General features: G+C 39.7%; 1 protein-coding gene across 1 annotated transcript in view; it reads left to right on the forward strand.

Annotated features, from left to right (window-relative positions):
* Positions 1-19,922, forward strand: part of DCHS2 (dachsous cadherin-related 2) — a 272,685-nt gene that overhangs the window by 180,042 nt on the left and 72,721 nt on the right. Inside the window, exons 11-12 of the mRNA XM_032248619.1 lie at positions 9,501-9,635; positions 9,860-10,069. Coding sequence (XP_032104510.1) covers positions 9,501-9,635; positions 9,860-10,069 — 345 coding nt within the window. The remainder of the gene's footprint in view (positions 1-9,500; positions 9,636-9,859; positions 10,070-19,922) is intronic.

Genomic DNA, 19,922 nt, shown 5'->3' on the forward strand with positions numbered 1-19,922 from the left:
CAAGGGCTAACCCAATTTTCTGTCTTTGACCAGAGTGGGGCAGTGTGATCAAAGAGTTTTTCTAAGAGACGACACTGAAACACGCTGATGATTGTTTGCTCCAATCTGTGCTTAGAACTTAGCACATTTTTGGCAGTATTCATTTTTAGGGTGTCAGAAACAATGAAAAATATACATAGGCTTTGTGTTTTATGATATTTTCATTTCAGTAAAGTTCTCTTAGAGTGTTATCTGTAGAAACAGAGCAATATAGGATACTAGGCAACATAAAAACTACTCCCCAAAGTATGTAGACATACACTGAACCTATTGCTGATGTGTGATTTTGCAGTCAGTAAGGTATGTAAAATGCGTCTTCCTTTTGGCCTTGCTTTATTTTATGAATTTTATTTTTTGTAATGGATTCTACTAGAAAGATTCCTTTTGCTTTAACGCTTGAAGAGGGAGAAAAGAATTTCTCTCAAAATTTGCACACATTAACCAAAGACAATTGCCCTAAATATATTCTTCTGATTTTACTGTCAAGTTGCCCAGTGTTAATGCTATTTTCATTTAGAATGCATTGTCTACAACCTGCTAATTATAACTGAATTGAAACTTTATTATTCTAGCGATTATGGTTTGCCAACTGAGAATTTAGACACAAAATTACTGTTTTTCTGGATTAATGGATGTTTGAAATACACATTAACATCTTCATGAGTCTCATGTAACCTTACATATTTTGGAGACAATTTTGATTTACTGGAAATCTCAGTGTTTTTAATGAGGCCAGATCTGCTAAGTAGTTGATTATGTAAATATATGTGAATATTTGTGTATATGCACATACTTTTGAATATATTTTCCCTCAATCTTTCTTTTCTTTTTCGATTATTGGGTTAAAACAATGAAAATAGGATTATGCACGAGAATTAAATGACATAGTCAGGATTTTAACATAACTGGCATTACGCTGGAATTTATGAATGGTTTACTTTATAGTATGTATTTTTTTTTATAAATACCACAACGTTACTCAATACTAGAGAGCTTAACATGTGTTTTCTAGCATTCTACGATGCAGTTTTTAAAAATGTAAGTATACAGTATTATTTGGCATTGAAAACCCACAGGGATTTGAGCACTGAATGTTTATGGTGTATGACTCACACTAGCTCTAGCAGGAGTTTCTTCTTATATTAAAAGGGAAAAACAACTACCAGATTTTAACTAAGGTATTAAAACTACAGCATTTGGTGCCACCAACAAGAGCTATATTGTTAGTGAAAAAAGATCTCTCCCTGCGGTGCCCATTCCTCACTCCCAAGAGGAAAGGGGACCCCACTGGGAATAACACTCACTTATATTCGCTCAAGGGTGTGGAATATAAAATAACAGTACACTGCCACAATAAAATATAGAATTCATTAATGAGATGTTATTCTCTATTCCATAAAAAATGTATTCTATATCCGGGGTCATCTTCAGTAAACTACATCTGGTTTTCTGGAATCCCTTTTGCTATGATAGATGCACAACTGCACTGCCTAAGCCTACACTTGGAGCCAGGGAGAAACACCGTATTTCATCAAATTGAAGACATCACTAATTAATTGTTAAGATGCATCTACTTTTAGAAATGTGAAAAGCACATGTATCTTGGAATTAATGCAATATGGTAAATAGGGGCTCCATCCCTTGACTTTGGAATACTTCCACTGGGCTGATAGCTTTATCTTCATAGGAAGTTATAAGGTGCCATTCTGTATACCCTTTAGAAGGTGACTTATTTGTATGTATACCAAAGAATAGAGGATAAAGATGTTAAAATATCTGAATGTATGGCATTTTGTAATAATAATTTCTCACTCGAGTGGACAATACTACCTGGCTATTCAGTTTATTTTAAATGTTTCTTTATGGAGTGACATTTCATCTGCTTCATATACACAGGCAAAATATCCACCAACTTTCCTCCATACTCTATTTAAAGAGAACATACTCCTGATGCTTTATTTTTATTTATTTGTGTTTTTTTTTTAATTTTTATACAGACAGAATCTCACTGTGTCCCCCAGGCTGGAGGGCAGTGGCCCAATCATAGCTCACCTCAGCTTCAAACTCCTGGCTTCAAGTGATCCTCCAGCCTCCACCTCCCAAAGTGTAGGGATTACAGTCGTGAGCCACCACGCTGGGACCCTCTGCACTTTATTAGTAGTTATTCATTGACATGCCCCCTCATTCTTTCTTCAGTAGCATTTGCCCACCATTTAGATTCAGTCTGATTACTCCAGGGATGCATAAGGAGATCCACAAGATTCAGGTGTGGGTCGATCTTATTAGCTTTGCGCCATTCTAGCAACTTTGATTATACCAAAGTCCCAAGAGAAGGATTTAGGAGTGGACTAGATTATAGGGCATTTCAAAAGTTGAATTTCCCAATTCAAGGCTATGGAACATTTGCTAGAGAAAGTCACAACAGCATGCTAATGAAGCCATCACCCACTTAGGCTGCAGTACTTATGCTAACCCCTTAGGACTGTTATGTTTGCCTTGGCTCTCTCTATATAAATTTTCTCTATATATAAAAAAAGATTCTATTATAAACACATTTGCATAAACATCAAAAATAAGCAGATGAAAAAGAATAAGGGCCAGTCATAACCTCACTCACTCAGAGACAATCACTGTTAAAACTTTGGTATATATTCTTAATACATTTAATATATAGTATTATAATTATGTAAATGTTTATTTGTCTGCTTTTTCTCTAGGCTGTAACTTCTCCTCGACTCAGGACTTTTTATTTATTAATATTTTTATTCCAGGTTCTTGGAGTTGTGCAAGATATGACATAGGAACTCGATAAACATTTTTGACCATATGGTCTGAGAAACTGAAGCATGTATGACATAAGCTTCCTCAGGCTGCCTTTACTGTATAGAATTTATTTATTTATTTATTTATTTATTTATTCATTCATTCAGCCAGGCATAATTCTATTTTTGCTTTAGAAATGCCTGACTGTGGGTCACTGTACAGTTGAGACATTACACAAAAAAATAATCTTGGCTGGACACGGTGGCTCATGCCTGTAATCTTAGTGCTTTGGGAGGTCGACATGGGAGGATTACTTGAAGCCAGGAATTCAAGACCAGCTTGGACAACATAGCAAGACCTCGCCTTTACAAAAAAATATATAAAAATTAGTTGGGCATGGTGGTATGCTCCTGTAGTCTGAGCTACTCTGGAAACTGAAGTGGAAGGATGGCTTGAACCCAGGAATTTGCTGCAGTGAACCATGATTGTGCCTCTGCACACTCCACCCTGGGTTGCAGAATGAGTGGCTGTCTTAAAATAAAAAGAAAAGAAAAATGATCTTCCTAAAAATAACACACCCCTGGCAAGAATTCTTTATTATTTCCCCATAGTTTGAGGAAGAGGAGGATAAGGTTTTGTGCCTTTTAGCTTAACAACCAGCTTTCCTCTCTGTCCTCAGCTCCTATTACCCTCCCATCTTTTACTCTAGGATAGAATTCAGCAAAACTTTTTCTGATAAAGGACCAGAGAGTACATATTGTAGGCTTTGTGTGTTTTATGGTCTCTTTTGTGCAACTCTGACGCTATAGCAAGACAGTAGCCATAATTAATATTGTGCCTGTATTTCAATAAAACCTTACAAAAACAGGGTGCAGGCCAGATTTGACCAGTGGACTGTAGTTTGCCAATCCTTAGTCTAATGCATGTGTCTAATTCAGACATCTAAGTTACTTGCTGCCTTCTACTTATCAGATCCCATTATCATGATGTCATCATAATGGTGTATCAAAATAATGTTCCGTTGGATGCCAAGATGATCAATATCTCTACCAACTAGATGATGTTAAACAGTGTTTACATAAAGATGTTTACAGAAAGTTTACATAAAGATGGGTGGAAGCAAATGACTTCTGATAGTTTTATAAATTGGTATCAAGAGTTGCTTCTCTAAAGGTGGTCCTTGGGACCAGTGGCACCATCATCCATCCCCAGTCTATGAAAAATCGCACCCATTCTGCTTTTCAAGGATGCTGGTGACCTTCTAATACCTTTCCCAGTGTACTTATGAAGGGAGGGTCCTCTGAACTCTTAGGAAAGGTAGTGGGGAAGTTCGGTGAACATGTCATACATGATAAATTCATTCTAACATTCTCATTTCCTTAAGCTTTGGATTCTTCATAGTATTCAAAGGAAGATCTAGTGTCTCAACCTCAGTGATTATAGATCACCATTGAATCCAACCAAAGATACTCTCAAGAGACACAACTCTATGAGCTAACACATTAAATTCTGACTCTCTAGCAAACAATATCAATATTGTCTATTTATCTATCAATAAATCCATCCCAAACCAATGTTCTATCTTCCTAGGTTTCACATTGTTAGAATTGATTTCCACCCATATTTACCAGGTTTATGCCATATAAGTTAGAAAAATCTTCCTATTCTTTTAAAACTATAAGCTTTCTTCAACTGAGTCAGATTTGCACTTGGCTGCCTGAATTATGTTGAAATCTGACTCTGGTTATGGGTATTTACATGAATAGGCATCTCCTTGCAAGGTACTTGTTATACCTGTCACTCAATTTGGATCTGATCTTCAGGGAGGTTAATTTTAGGGCTTCTGTATAGGAGCTCTCCAGCTTTGTAACTATGACTTGAGCTACAGGTTTAAAGCCTCAGCTTGTAGTTATTTTTCTATAATTTCCCAGTCCTTTGAAAAACAATCTTCTACGTCATAGACCTTTTTACTAGTATGTGGTCAAAGTCAGCACCATTTGGTTCTCTAAGGAATTCGAGTCACTTTATCACAGTCAAACACGGCTGATAATTTAATTAATTGTGACAGCTCTCCAATTATTGAATTCCTAGCATTCCATTTCCCATGGTTAAGGAACTCATCACTGCATTCAAAGCCTAAGACATAAAACCAAACCAACCTCAGAGTCTCTGTTACCTGAGACACAATGGTGCCAAGTACTCTATCAGCCATATTCAGTCAGGAAGAATAGATGCTGCAAACAGATGTTGGATGAATGAGTAAACAAGAGGGAATACTGAGATAACAACAACAACAAAAAAACACCAAAAACAAAACTCTAGAAGGCAGCTACCACCACTAATACTGGGAAAGAAGAGGTTTAGAGTATCAGACCCTAGGAAGAAAATGAGAGAAGGAACCTTGCAGAGCCTGGTTCTGGGAGTAGTGAAACAGACTAAATAGCATTGCTCATGATGACACTAAGTAACTAGGAAGAAGGAAGTCCTGTTTTCTGTCCTGACTTTGAGTCTCCTTCTAGTGTCCATTTGTGGCAGACCCTAGGAGAGGGGTAGTTGGCGATGGAGAATGTGGTTTGCAGATCCCAAGCCCCAGCCTCACAGGGTGGAGTACAGAAGAACAGATTTGGGTCTGAGGCACTATGGTTTAATAAATAATACTCCATGTGAAGAACTGAGAGGAGCAGGCAGAGGGAGCAGCCACTACAGAGGCCTCAGCAGAAAGATGCTCAGCACGTTCAGAGAACAGAAAGGAAACCAGTGGGATAAGAATATAGCAAGGGAGTGAGTCCCTGAGAATACGTTGGAAAGATATGCAGAACCCACGTGATATGGGACTTTGGGGACTGTGGTAAGGTATTTGGATTTTATTTTGAACTCATTCAGACATACTTTCTTCCTTCTTACCCATTAATCCCTATTCATCTTTAGGGTCTCTGATATATAGAGGGCAACTCAACTTACCCATCATGTCTTATCAGGGGGAATTGTGACTACCAGCTTGCTTATCTGTATCCAGTGCTATATTGTAGACACCGTGAGGGTAGAGAATTTGTCTGTTTACCAGACGTTATATTTTTAGAACATGGTTTGGTACCTTGGCACTTAGGATCACTCTTTACATATGTTAATTCAATGAGATAATTAATGACCAAACTATACCTGAGATGTCTTCTCTGATCCACTTCCTCAGTGATTTCATATATTCTATCACACTTTCTGTAACTCGTGGATCTAATTATCTTCCCCTCTAGAGGGGAACTCTGAGGACCAAGGTAACTATCAGTGGTGCCTTTCCAGTACCTGACACCCAGTATCTGTGCATTCTTAAGTGAACACATGAATGAATAAATGAATGAACCAGCCAAACAGATGACTGGAGCTCAGTGCATGGGCATGGATGTCATCTGCATATGGATACAAACTGAAGACGTGAATGTGTAGTATGAGATGGCAATGGTGTGATGGCCAGCACATTGTTTGTCAGTGAGCCCCACTCCAGGAAGCAAGAGAAAAATATGTCACAGAGCAACAAACAAAAATATTCTTTTTCTTTTATTTTTTACTTCTGTCTTCCTTATGCCTTTCTTCCCTCCTTCCTTTTGTTCCTTCTTTTCTTCCTTTCTTTCTTTTTTAATGTCTGTCAGCCATATATGATACCACAGAGAAGACAAGTTAGGTAAGAACTAGAAATGGCCAGTGGATTTTATAATCAGAAGGTCACGGTCACTGTAGAAAGAATAACTGGAAATGGCATGATTTGAAGCTAGCTATAGACTGAATATGACTTTCAAAAGAAATTTGGCTACAAAGAGAAGGAGAAAAAAGCCTGATTCTTATAGCTAGAGAAGGATGTAATTTAAGGAAAAAAATTTTAGGAGAAAGACTAGACCTGACAGGAAAATTCTGGGAGTGTTTTGAAGAATGACTTTGCCATTGAGACAGGGAGTAAGGGGAACAGTTGAGTACAGGTGCAGAGGGTGAGGGGTGCCAATGCTTCCTTTCTCTCTGGAAAATGGAAAGGGAAGTGATCTGTGAGAGTAAGCCAGGTAGTGATTGGGCAGGAGACCTGAACGGAAGAGGGGTGATTACGGACACCTGGAAAGATTGCCCAATACGATGGTGCTGCGGTGGTCTCTATCCATGATGTTGTGAAATTTTCTGTAGCCCCAGCCATCTGTTGGATATTCAAATGAAGTAAAGAGATGGTTGGAGTGATTCAGGGCTGGGGCTTTGCTGGACATCTTTGGAAGAAAGCCCCAGGACCTGAGAAACTGCAAGATTGCTAGAAGGATAGCTTATGGGCTGGACTGGAGAAGGAGAGAAATGAATTGAGGAGAGGTATCCTAGAGTGGAAGGAATTAGGAAGTCATGGGACTGTAGGTCTTGAGGTCTAAGAGAAGATAGATGTGTTTGTGTGTGTGTGTGTGTGTGTGTGTGTGTGTGCATGCACTTGTGCACATTCACACTGGCATGCACACACACCTAAGTATGGACACATATACACACATAGGTGCGCGCGCATGTGCGCGCGCACACGCACACACACACACACACACACACACACACATATCCTTTAGTGGGCATGTGTCATAAGGATATCACTAAATATCTTCAGATCCAAACTTCCAATTTGCTTAGTGAGGTGATAGAATGAGACCAAATAATCTCTTTTTAATTTTTCTTTTCTTAGTTCTCATGTTTGATGATGCTATGTTTGTTCTGTAGGCTTACAAGGGTCTAAGGAGGAAAAACCAAAGCACTAATTAAATTCTAAGTAAGTTGTAGTAAAATGCATTTAATTTACTTCCTATTACCAAGTTGTAAAGGGTATGAAGTTTGGGGTATAAAAAATGTATATATGCAGAGTACAGTTGTAGGTAAAGATTTTATTTATCCTTAATAATGTATTAAGATGGCTGAAGGTGAATGTATTGGTATCTTAGGGATAAAACCCATATAGAATTAAAATAAATAAAATCTGGAAGTTCCTAAAAAGCCAGATAAATGTTGAGTAGAGTGGTGAGGCACAATAGTGGATAATGGAAACTGTGGGAGGAAGGGACAGTATAAAGATATGAATTTATGTGTAAACAATTAAAGACATTTTCTAGGTTTGGCAAGTGTTGAGAATTACAAATATATAATATATAGCATACTATAATATGTAATAAAATATATAATATGCAATGGTATATATAATGTGTAACAAAATCATACAAAAATATGCAATGGTGCATATATAATTTGTCACAAAATCATATGAATGAGTTTGTTCATTGAAAAATTAAAAGATCTATGTGATTTTTTTGAACACAGAGGTCACATCTGTTTGACCCAGTACTTGGCACATAGTACTATGCGTGGTACCTGTTATTTCTCTCTTTTTTGAGGAAAAGGAATGTAAATATAAGATAATATTGTTCCCATTTTTATAAAATAGGCAGAGATAGGAATGACAAATTTTAACAACTTGGAATTTTAAGAAATTCTGTGTTGGCTATAGAATAGATTACACGATCTTTAAATGACCAAAGTAATCCTTAAGTGACTCTTTAGTAATAACCATTAATAATATGCCTAAAGCCTAATGATGGAATGAAACATTTTGGTGATCTCTGACCATATCATACAAAATACATTGGTCCTATGTTATTAGACTTTTTTCTCAGGGCCATTCCAATGCCTGTGGATTATATCTCAAATATATTTCTCCTCCCAGTTATATAGTAAGAAGATATGTATATTCATTCTGATAAAACTAGAATTCTATTCCACTCCTTTCAGCTCTCACTCCTATATAATATCTGCCAGGTCATAATGGAATGAACATTTACTTTTTAAGGCTGGCAAGATGGAAATCTATAATTGATGTTTTTTTGTTAAGGCCAAAAGAATGACATTTTATCTTTTATTAAAGTATAACATTGTACATTCTGAGTACTGGGGGTACACCTAGCTTCTTGTCAGTTAAAAAAAGAATGTAGGAAAATGACTGAGAGGAACTTGTGTAAAATGCAAATAAATTACAACAGCATGGGATAAAGTCATTACAATTAATAGTATGAATGATCTTCTTAACCAGTGATGGAAATGACGTTGAGAGTTTTCTCAGGGGAGAAATGAAACCGCAAAAATATGGGAAGAATTATTTCCAACATGCGTAATAATGTGGTACCACATTTCTCACTCCAGATAGCAGACTGAACACTAAGTGGAAGACAAAACAAACAAAAATACATATATGAGCAGTTCTACGTGCCTACTTCTTGAGGTTGAAAATAAACAGTTCTATAACTTAGCGTGGGCTTTTAAACAGCGGGTCAATCTATAGAAATTGTCATTTGCCCTGTAAGCTTAAAATTAAGTCATTAAATCACAATCAGGGGTGTTAGAGGGAGTAATTAGGAATATGTTGTAGAGTTGCACACTCATAAGAAATTTTTTATGGGAAGGAAAAAATTCTAAGCATTCACTGTGGGGAAGTCTCATAAGACTTTTGAAAATCAAACATTTCAGCCCATGAGGCTTTTATTTAGCAAGAATGGCCAAAAGAGTTTTTCTTTTACCTTAATTTGAAGGCTGTTTGAGAATCTTGCCATTTTCATCTATGGCATATCATGTTCAAAGAAAAGAAATAGGAAAGTGGGTGAATGTATTTCAGAGAAATGATTGCTAAGTTTTTCTTTGCTTTTCTTAAGGAGTCAATTCCAAGCTTCAGTTTGAAATCATGCCAGGTGCTTCATTTGAATTGTTCCAGATAAATTCTGACACTGGAGAAGTAGTGACAACCACCATGCTTGACAGAGAAATTCAAGAGGTCTTCACCCTTCGAGGTAAGGGATTCTTTGACTATGCAAAACAAAACAAAGTAAAACAAAACAAAACAAAAAAACCAGTTCAGTGGTGAAATGTTACATTTTGGTAGGGTATATTTAAATAAAATATTATTGAGCCAGTGCTACCTGGTTAGTTTAGTCTGACTTGGTCTAGTTAGAATAGTATGTTTTAGGTATGAATCAAAGGCCACAATTCATGCCATCTTTGTGCTCTTTGTCAGTACTAGTACGAGATGGCGGAGTCCCTTCGCTGTCCGGCACCACAACAATCCTCTGCACTGTTGAAGATGAAAATGATCACGCACCAGAGTTTATTGTTTTCAGTTACGACATTGAGGTTCTGGAAAACCAGGAACCAGAGGTTGTCTATACTGTTTTAGCCTCTGATATGGATGCCGGCAATAACAGAGCTGTCGAATATCACATAATTGGTAAGTTTGCTTATTTGTTTGTTAAGACAGTCTTGCTCTGTCACCCAAGCTGGAGTGCAGTGGCATGAAGGTTCACTGCAACGTCCACCTCTCAGATTCAAGCAATTCTTGTGCCTCAGCCTTCCAAATATGTAAGTATTTAAAAATTTCCTCCAGGATGCTGAGTTGACACACACTCCTCTGTGTCGATTACTCTGTGTTGATACCTGTTGGTTTTGTCTACAAAATACACATCCAGTCAGAACTGATTTGTGCCTGAGCTTTCTCTCTACCTCCTTCTCACAGCTACCTTGAACCACTGTCCTCCACATTCTTTAAAAATCTGCCTTTGCGCCGGGCATGGTGGCTCAAGCCTGTAATCCCAGTACTTTGGGAGGCCGAGGTGGGTGGATCACAAGGTCAAGAGATCGAGACCATCCTGGTCAACATGGTGAAACCCCGTCTCTACTAAAAATACAAAACATTAGCTGGGCATGGTGGCGCGTGCCTGTAATCCCAGCTACTCAGGAGGCTGAGGCAGGAGAATTGCCTGAACCCAGGAGGCGGAGGTTGCGGTGAGCCGAGATCGCACCATTGCACTCCAGCCTGGGAAAAAAAGGAAAAACCCCTCATCAAACAAAAAAAAAAAAAAAAAAAAAAAATCTGCCTTTGCAAACTGCTGTGAATTGTTTTCTGTCCTAACATTAGTGGATGTAAGGATGTAACAGATAGTGTTTTTCTATTTTTGTTGCTTTCACATAATCAGTTTTAATTTTTTTTTTCTCATAGACACATGCTTACTGGGTCATTTCATCCAGCACCTGTCTTTAGCTGCCATTGGGAGGCTAATGGCTCCCGTCTCTATCTGCATCCTAGATCCAGGTCCCATTAAAGGATGTTGTTATTAAAAGTCAAATAGTAACTGTCATACAAATATAAAAATGGTACCTGCAAATAACTTTTATTTAATTCACTAATTAATGAGTGAACCAAAAAGATGTTAAAACTGGTTCAAGGAAAATTCCAAAAGCCGTACGTAGGCACACACACACACAAAGGGAATAAGGAATTCTGAAATACGTAACAGGTATATTTGCAAGACAACAGTCAGTGGCATTTCACCAGATTTACTGGCATTTCTGTGGACAAGAATCATTTACATTATTATCTGTTTTCAACAATTTACAGAGTGGTCAAAAAGGCAGTGAAGGTGGAAGACCACTCTGATGGCAAAAACACACTGGACACTTGTGCCCCACCCTTCTTTCTTCAATACCAGGGCACCTGCTCATCTTGTTCTTCCTATTTCAAAATGTTTCACAATTTCCTGACAGCCTCAAGGACCCAAATTTTGACAAACAATAACATAAAACGTAAAGCTGTATTGGAAATGCATCTCTGAATCAGATTGATGGGTTCCTTTTTTCCAGTGAGTTCATGATTCTGGGAATGCATGTTCCTTTTTGCTAAAATAAGACAAAGTGCAGTGCCAAATCTGTTGCTGTTTCTCTTTGTTACTGATGTAAGCACTGAAAATTCCTTTTTTACATTTTTAAAAATGGAAGTATGATTACAGAAGTTAATTTAGTACTTGTATATCTTCTGAGTTATATGCCAAAATGTTAATGAAGAGTCCTTTTTATTTATCTACCATTTAAAAACTTGAATAGGCCCTATAATTTGATTGATAGCAGAGAACCTCTTCTACTGCAAAAGGATATTTTTCCCAGGCATTAAAGCCAGTTACCGTCTTGACATTGAACTTTCTTTTTTTTTTCCCATTTATTTATTTTATTGCATTTTGGGTTTTGGGGTACATGTGAAGAACATGCAAAATTGTTGCATAGGTACACACTTGGCAGTGTGATTTGCTGCCTTCCTCCCCATCACCTACATCTGGCATTTATCCCCTTGCTGTCTCTCCCCAGCTCCCCACCCCCCACCATCCCTCCCCTATTTCCCCCCAACTGACCCCAGTGTGTAGTGCTCCCCTCCCTGTGTCCATGTGTTCTCATTGTTCAACACCCGCCTATGAGTGAGAACATGCGGTGTTTGATCTTCTGCTCTTCTGTCAGTTTGCTGGGAATGATGGTTTCCAGGTTCATCCATGTCCCTACAAAGGACACAAACTCATCGTTTTTGATGGCTGCATAATATTGCACGGTGTATATGTGCCACATTTTCCCTATCCAGTCTATCGTTGATGGGCATTTGGGTTGGTTCCAGGTCTTTGCTATTGTAAACAGTGCTGCAATGAACATTCGTGTGCACGTGTCCTCATAGTAGAACGATTTGTAATCCTTTGGATATATACCCAGTAATGGGATTGCTGGGTCAAATGGAATTTCTATTTCTAGGTCCTTGAGGAATCGTCACACTGTCTTCCACAATGGTTGAACTAATTTACACTCCCACCAACAGTGTAAAAGTGTTCCTGTTTCTCCACATCCTCTCCAGCATCTGTTGTCTCCAGATTTTTTAATGATCGCCATTCTAACTGGCGCGAGATGGTATCTCAATGTAGTTTTGATTTGCATTTCTCTGATGACCAGTGATGATGAGCATTTTTTCATATGTTTGTTGGCCTCATGTATGTCTTCTTTTGTAAAGTGTCTGTTCATGTCCTTTGCCCACTTTTGAATGGGCTTGTTAGTTTTTTTCTTGTAAATCTGTTTTAGTTCTTTGTAAATTTTGGATATCAGCCCTTTGTCAGATGGGTAAACTGCAAAAATTTTTTCCCATTCTGTTGGTTGCCGATTCACTCTAATGACTGTTTCTTTTGCTGTGCAGAAGCTGTGGAATTTGATTAGGTCTCATTTGTCTATTTTGGCTTTTGTTGTCGATACTTTTGGTGTTTTGGTCATGAAGTCCTTGCTACACCTACGTCCTGAATGGTTTTGCCTAGATTTTCTTCTAGGGTTTTTATGGTGTTAGGTCTTATGTTCAAGTCTTTAATCCATCTGGAGTTATTTTAGTGTAAGGTGTCAGGAAGGGGTCCAGTTTCTGCTTTCTGCACATGGCTAGCCAGCTTTCCTAACACCATTTATTGAACAGGGAATCCTTTCCCCATTGCTTGTTTTTGTCTGGTTTGTCAAAGATCAGATGGTTGTAGATATGTTGTGTTGCCTCTGAGACCTCTGTTCTGTTCCATTGGTCTATATCTCTGTTTTGGTACCAGTACCATGCTGTTTTGATTACTGTAGCCCTGTAGTATAGTTTGAAGTCCGGTAGTGTGATGCCTCCTGCTTTGTTCTTTTTGCTTAGAATTGACTTGGCTATGTGGGCTCTCTTTTGGTTCCATATGAAGTTTAAGGTGGTTTTTTCCAGTTCTGCGAAGAAGGTCATTGGTAGCTTGATGGGTATAGCATTGAATCTGTAAATTACTTTGGGCAGTATGGCCATTTTCAGGATATTGATTCTTCCTAACCATGAACATGGAATGTTTCTCCATCTGTTTGTGTCCTCTCTGATTTCATTGAGCAGTGGCTTGTAGTTCTCCTTGAAGAGGTCCTTTAGGTTCCTTGTTAGTTGTATCCCTAGGTATTTAATTCTCTTTGTGGCAATTGTGAACGGAAGTTTGTTCTTGATTTGGCTCTCTTTAAGTCTGTTATTGGTGTATAGGAATGCATGTGATTTTTGCACATTGATTTTGTATCCTGAGACTTTGCTGAACTTGCTTATCAGTTTCAGGAGATTTGGGGCTGAGAGGATGGGGTCTTCTAGATATACAATCATGTCGTCTGCAAATAGAGACAATTTGACTTCCTCCTTTCCTATTTGAATGCCCTTTATTTCTTTTCTTGCCTGATTGCTCTGGCTAGAACTTCTAATACCGTATTGAATAGCAGTGGTGAGAGAGGGCATCCTTGTCTGGTGCCACATTTCAAGGGGAATGCTTCCAGTTTTTTGCCCATTCAGTATGATATTGGCTGTTGGTTTGTCATAAATAGCTTTTATTATTTTGAGATACGTTCCATCAATACCTAGCTTATTGAGGGTTTTTAGCATAAAGGGCTGTTGAATTTTGTCAAAGGCCTTCTCTGCATCAATTGAGATAATCATGTGGTTTTTGTCTTTGGTTCTGTTTATGTGGTGAATTACGTTTATAGACTTGTGTATGTTGAACCAGCCTTGCATCCCTGGGATGAAGCCTACTTGATCATGGTGGATAAGCTTTTTGATGTGCTGTTGCAATCGGCTTGTCAGTATTTTATTGAAGATTTTTGCATCTATGTTCATCATGGATATTGGCCTGAAGTTTTCTTTTGTTGTTGAGTCTCTGCCGGGTTTTGGAATCAGGATGATGTTGGTCTCATAAAATGATTTGGGAAGAATTCCCTCTTTTTGTATTGTTTGGAATAGTTTCAGAAGGAATGGTACCAGCTCCTCTTTGTATGTCTGGTAGAATTTGGCTGTGAACCCATCTGGACCTGGACTTTTTTTGGGTGGTAAGCTCTTAATTGCTGCCTCAACTTCAGACCTTGTTATGGGTCTGTTCAGGGTTTCGGCTTCTTCCTGGTTTAGGCTTGTGAGGCAAGTGTCCAGGAATTTATCCATTTCTTCCAGGTTTATTAGTTTATGTGAATAGAGTTGTTTGTAATAATCTCTGATGATGGTTTGAATTTCTGTGGAATCTGTGGTGATATCCCCTTTATCATTTTTTATTGCATCAATTTGGTTATTCTCTCTTTTCTTTTTTATTAATCTGGCTAGTGGTCTGTCTATTTTGTTGATCTTTTCAAAAAACCAGCTCCTGGATTTATTGATTTTTTGAAGGGGTTTTTGTGTCTCTATCTCCTTCAGTTCTGCTCTGATCTTAGCTATTTCTTGTCTTCTGCTAGACTTTGAGGTTTTTTGATCTTACTTCTCTAGCTCTTTCAGTTTTGACGATAGGGTGTTAATTTTTGATCTCTCCTTGCTTCTCATGTGGGCACTTATTGCTATATATTTTCCTCTAGAGACTGCTTTAAATGTGTCCCAGAGATTCTGGTATGTTGTGTCTTCATTCTCTTTGGTTTTGAAGAACATCTTTACTTCTGTCTTCATTTCATTGTTTATCCAGTCAACATTCAAGAGCAAGTTGTTCAGTTTCCATAAAGCTGTGCAGTTCTGGGTTAGTTTTTGAATTCTGAGTTCTAACTTGATTGCACTGTAGTCTGAGAGACTGTTTGTTACGATTTCCGTTCTTTTGCATTTGCTGAGGAGTGATTTACTCCCAATTATGTGGTCAATTTTAGAGTAGGTGTGATGTGGTGCTGAGAAGAATGTATATTCCATGGGTTTGGGGTGGAGAGTTCTGTAAATGTCTATTAGGTTTGCTTGGTCCATGTCTGAGTTCAAGTCCTGCATATCCTTGTTAATTTTCTGTCTGGTTGATCTGTCTAATATTGACAATGGGGTGTTAAAGTCTCCCACTATTATTGTGTGGGAGTCTAAGTCTCTTTGTAAGTCATTAAGAACTTGCCTTATGTATCTGGTTGCTCCTGTATTGGGTGCATATATATTTAGGATCGTTAGCTCTTCTTGTTGCATTGATCCTTTGACCATTATGTAATGTCCCTCTTTGTCTCTTATGATCTTTGTTGCTTTAAAGTCTAATTTATCAGAGATGAGAATTGCAACTCCTGCTTTTTTTTGCTCTCCATTTGCTTGGTAAACCTTCCTCCATCCCTTTATTTTGAGCCTTTGTGTATTCTTGCATGTGAGATGGGTTTCCTGGATACAGCACACCAATGGGTTTTGGCTTTTTATCCAATTTGCCAGTCTGTGTCTTTTGACTGGGGCATTTAGTCCATTTACATTTAGGGTTAATATTGTTATGTGCGAATTTGATACTGCCATTTTGGTGCTAGCTGGGTGTTTTGCCCTTTAGTTGAGCTGGTACTTGTTGTTCCTTTATATGTGTAGAGCCTCTTTCAGGAGCTCTTGTAGAGCTGGCCTGGTGGTGACGAAATCTCTGAGTACTTGCATGTTCCCAAAGGATTTTATTTTTCCTTCACTTATGAAGTTTAGTTTGGCTGGACAGGAGATTCTGGGTTGAAAGTTCTTTTCTTTAAGGATGTTGAATAGATTGGCCCCCACTCTCTTCTGGCTTGTAGGGTTTCTGCTGAGAGATCTGCTGTGAGTCTGATGGGCTTCCCTTTGTGGGTAACCTGACCTTTCTCTCTGGCTGCCCTTAGTATTTTCTCCTTCATTTCAACCCTGGTGAATCTGACGATTATGTGCCTTGGGGTTGCTCTTCTTGACGAATATCTTTGTGGTGTTCTCTGTATTTCCTGGACTTGAATGTTTGCCTGTCTTGCTAGGTTGGGGAAGTTTTTCTGCATAGTATCCTGAAGAGTATTTTCCAGCTTGGATTCATTCTCTTCGTTGCATTCAGGTACGCCTATCAAACGTAGATTAGGTCTTTTCACATAGTCCCACATTTCTTGGAGACTTTGTTCATTCCTTTTTATCCTTTTCTCTCCAGTCTTGCCTTCCCGTTTTATTTCATTGAGTCGATCTTCGACCTCTGATATCCTTTCTTCTGCTTGGTCAATTCGGCTGTTGATACTTATGCATGCTTCGCGAAGTTCTCGTGTTGCGTTTTTCAGCTCCATCAATTCACTTATATTCCTTTCCATTTTGTCCATTCTTGTTAGCATTTCGTCAAATCTTTTTTCAAGGTTCTTAGTTTCTTTGCATTTGGTTAGAACATGTTCTTTAAGTTCACAGAAGTTTCTTCCTACCCACCTTCTGAAGTCTGATTCTGTCATTTCATCACACTTCTTCTCCCTCCAACCTTGTTCCCTTGCTGGTGAGGAGTTGTGATCCCTTGTAGGAGGAGAGGTGTTCTGGTTTCGGGTGTTTTCATCCTTTTTGTGCTGGTTTCTTCCCATCTTTAAGGATTTATCCACCTGTCGACTTTGTAGTTGCTGGCTTTCAGATTGGGTCTCAAATCTTTCAGATTGACGTTCTGTTTGTTGATGATGAGGTTATTTCTGTTTCTTGGTTTTCCTTCTGACAGTCTGGCCCCTCTGCCGTAGGTCTGCTGAGGTTCACTCCAGGCCCTGCTTGCCTGGGGTTCACCTGCAGCAGCTGCTGAACAGTAAGGGTTGTTACTAGTTTTCTTCTTCTGCTATCTTTGTCCCAGAAGGATACCCGCCTAGTGTCAATCTGATCTCTCCTTTATGAGGTGTCTCTTTGGATATATGTGGGTCAGGGAGCTGCTTGAGGAGACGGTCTCTTCTTTATAGGAGCTCAAATGGTGAGCTGTGAGCTCTGTTGTTCATTCAGAGCTGCTGGGCAGGTACATTTAGGTCTGCGGCAGCAGAACTCATAAACTGTTTTTTGTTCCCTGGTGCTCTGTCCCAGGGATTTAGGGCTTTATTTATGAGTTTCTGTTATGCTGCTGCCTTCTTTTTTTTTCCTTCAGACTTGCCCTGCCCAGCAAGGGGGCAGCCTAGTCACTGTCGGCCTGTAGAGGCTTTGCTGAGCTGCTGTGGGCTCTGCCCAGCTGCCAAGTGAACTTCCCTGCAATCTTGTTTATATGGGTGTAGTTAGAACTGCTTTGGCGATGGTGGCCCGCCTCTGTTGAGGCAGAGTCTCTCTGCTGTGGCGGGTTGCCTTGGCAACGGCGGGCTGCCTCAGCAATGGCGGGTTGCCTTGGCAACGGCGGGCTGCCTCAGCATTGGTCGACTACCTCCTTCATGGCGGGCTGCCTCTCTAATGGCGGACGCCCCTCCCCCACAGAGCTGGACCATCCCGGGTTCAGCTGTGCTTGCTATGAAACTCTCAATCCAGAGTTTCTGATTGCTGTTCTTTTGTGGGGGTGGGACCAGCCAAGCCTGATCGCCTGGCTCCCTGCCTCAGAGCCTTTTTTAAGTTGGTGTTCCAGTCGCCTGTTGAAGAGGCACCGGGGTCTGTTTGTTTTCCCCACGGCCACTCACTGTGCTGGCTTAAACAGCGGCACTGAGGTTTGTGGCGCTTTTTTTTTTTTTTTTTTTGCCCTGGAATCTACTGTCCTGGTTCTCTGGTCAGTCTCCTTTTTAAACAGATGAATGGGTGACTTCCCGTGGCTCCAATCGCCAGCCAAAAGGGCACCCGGACTGGTGTATTTTGTACGGAGAACCGCTGCTCCGGGGCGCCGACAAAGCAGCCGTGCGGGGCAAGGCAGCGACGCTGGCTGGCACAGCCGCGCTGGCTGGCACAGCCGCGCTGGCTGAAACAGCCGCGCTGGTGACCTGTGGAGCACCTCCGCCTGGGAATTTCCTAGCCTGTGGGCAATAAAAATGCGGCGTCCACTCACCCTCTGCGCTTTCACTGGGAGCTGCAATCCTGAGCTGTTCCTAAACGGCCATCTTGGATCGCCCCCCTGAACTTTCAATATTGTGAATGACCGCTTTATTTGGCAGCCATTTATTTGGGTGAGAGGGAGACTTTCTTTTCTGATTTGCAGGAAGAGTTTTTATAAAGGTGAATGTGGGAAAGATACATTTCATGATCCCAGGTGATCGCTCAGATAGAACAATGTTAGGAATAAGGATATTTAAATTGAACTTCTGGAAATTACCACAAAACTGCCTGTTCCCAGGTGAATTCCTGAGAAAGCTTCAAGTAACCCAGCTGCACTCAGGCCTCATTTTAAAGATGATTGATTGATCTAAACACCCTTCACTCATTCGCCTAAGCCAGGTTAAGAATCCTTTCTCCACAACTTCTTAATTTTCCTCCTTAACATCTTTGCAGTGTGTTCACTCCCTGTATGCACATATTGTTTCAGATACACCTTGTTGCACAAGTAGATTACTATGACTCCTAAAACCTTTTCATTTTCATTTTCTTTTTTTTTTTTTTTTTAAAGACAGGGTCTCGCTCTGTCACCAAGGCTGAGCAGTGGCGGAATCACAGCTCACTACAGCCTCTACTCTCTGCCAGGCTCAAGCAATCCTCCCACCTCAGCTACCTGAGTAGCTGAGACTACTGGTGCATGCCACCATGCCTAAATAACTTAAGTCTTTTATTATTATTGTTATTATTATTTTTTTTGTAGAGATCAGGTCTCACTATATTGCCAGGCTGGACTCAAATTCCTGGGCTCAAGGGATCCTCCTGCCTTGGCTTCCAAAAGTACTGGGATTTCAGGAGAGCTTCAAAAGTGCTGGGACTTTATTTTCTAATAAACCATTGACATTGCTGCCTCAATACTATTCTTAAAATAGAAATTTTATTCATGACACTTTCATGTCCAAAATCCTTTGGGAAGTCTCCCTCATGGATTTCAGGGAAAGTATAGAATCCTCAGCAGTATACCTAGAGCCCTGTACAATTTAATCCCCTGCTTACCTCCCAAATTCATGTCTTTCCTCTGCCGCTACTGCCAGCCTTTTCCTACTCTCCACATACAAACAGCCAGAAGCCCTGTGTACTAGTCACACCCAAACATTTGCAGCCTGTTAATTCTTATATTCCTGGAACTTCTCAGAGGCTCCTTCTCTGCATGGAGCACTCTTCCTAAAACCTGTAGTGTGGCTTCCTCCACTTTAGGAGTGAGCTTTGATCTCACTTTTTCCAGTAAGCATTTCTTGGCCGTAGTAACATAGGACTATGTGCCCTTTTTCTATACTTCTCAGAGAAATAGCAGCCCTTGGCTAGCACTATCTGTATGTACTGACGTAGCACTCTGTACGTATGATTTTCACAGGCTACTTTAATACCTTAGTATTGACCAGCCTTTCCTTTTTAGACTGTAAACTCTTGAAGCTAGGTCATGTCTTACTCCCCTCATATCTCTGATCTCAAGCACAAACTTGGCACATAGTAGGTGCTCATCAAATGTTTGCTGAATGACTGATTCACTTTGTCAACCACAAGCACTACAGAAATGTAGGTTTGT

Source organism: Sapajus apella, unplaced genomic scaffold, assembly GCF_009761245.1.
Source record: "Sapajus apella isolate SASKATOON/1434 unplaced genomic scaffold, GSC_monkey_1.0 scaffold67, whole genome shotgun sequence".
Taxonomy (NCBI): Eukaryota; Metazoa; Chordata; class Mammalia; order Primates; family Cebidae; genus Sapajus; species Sapajus apella.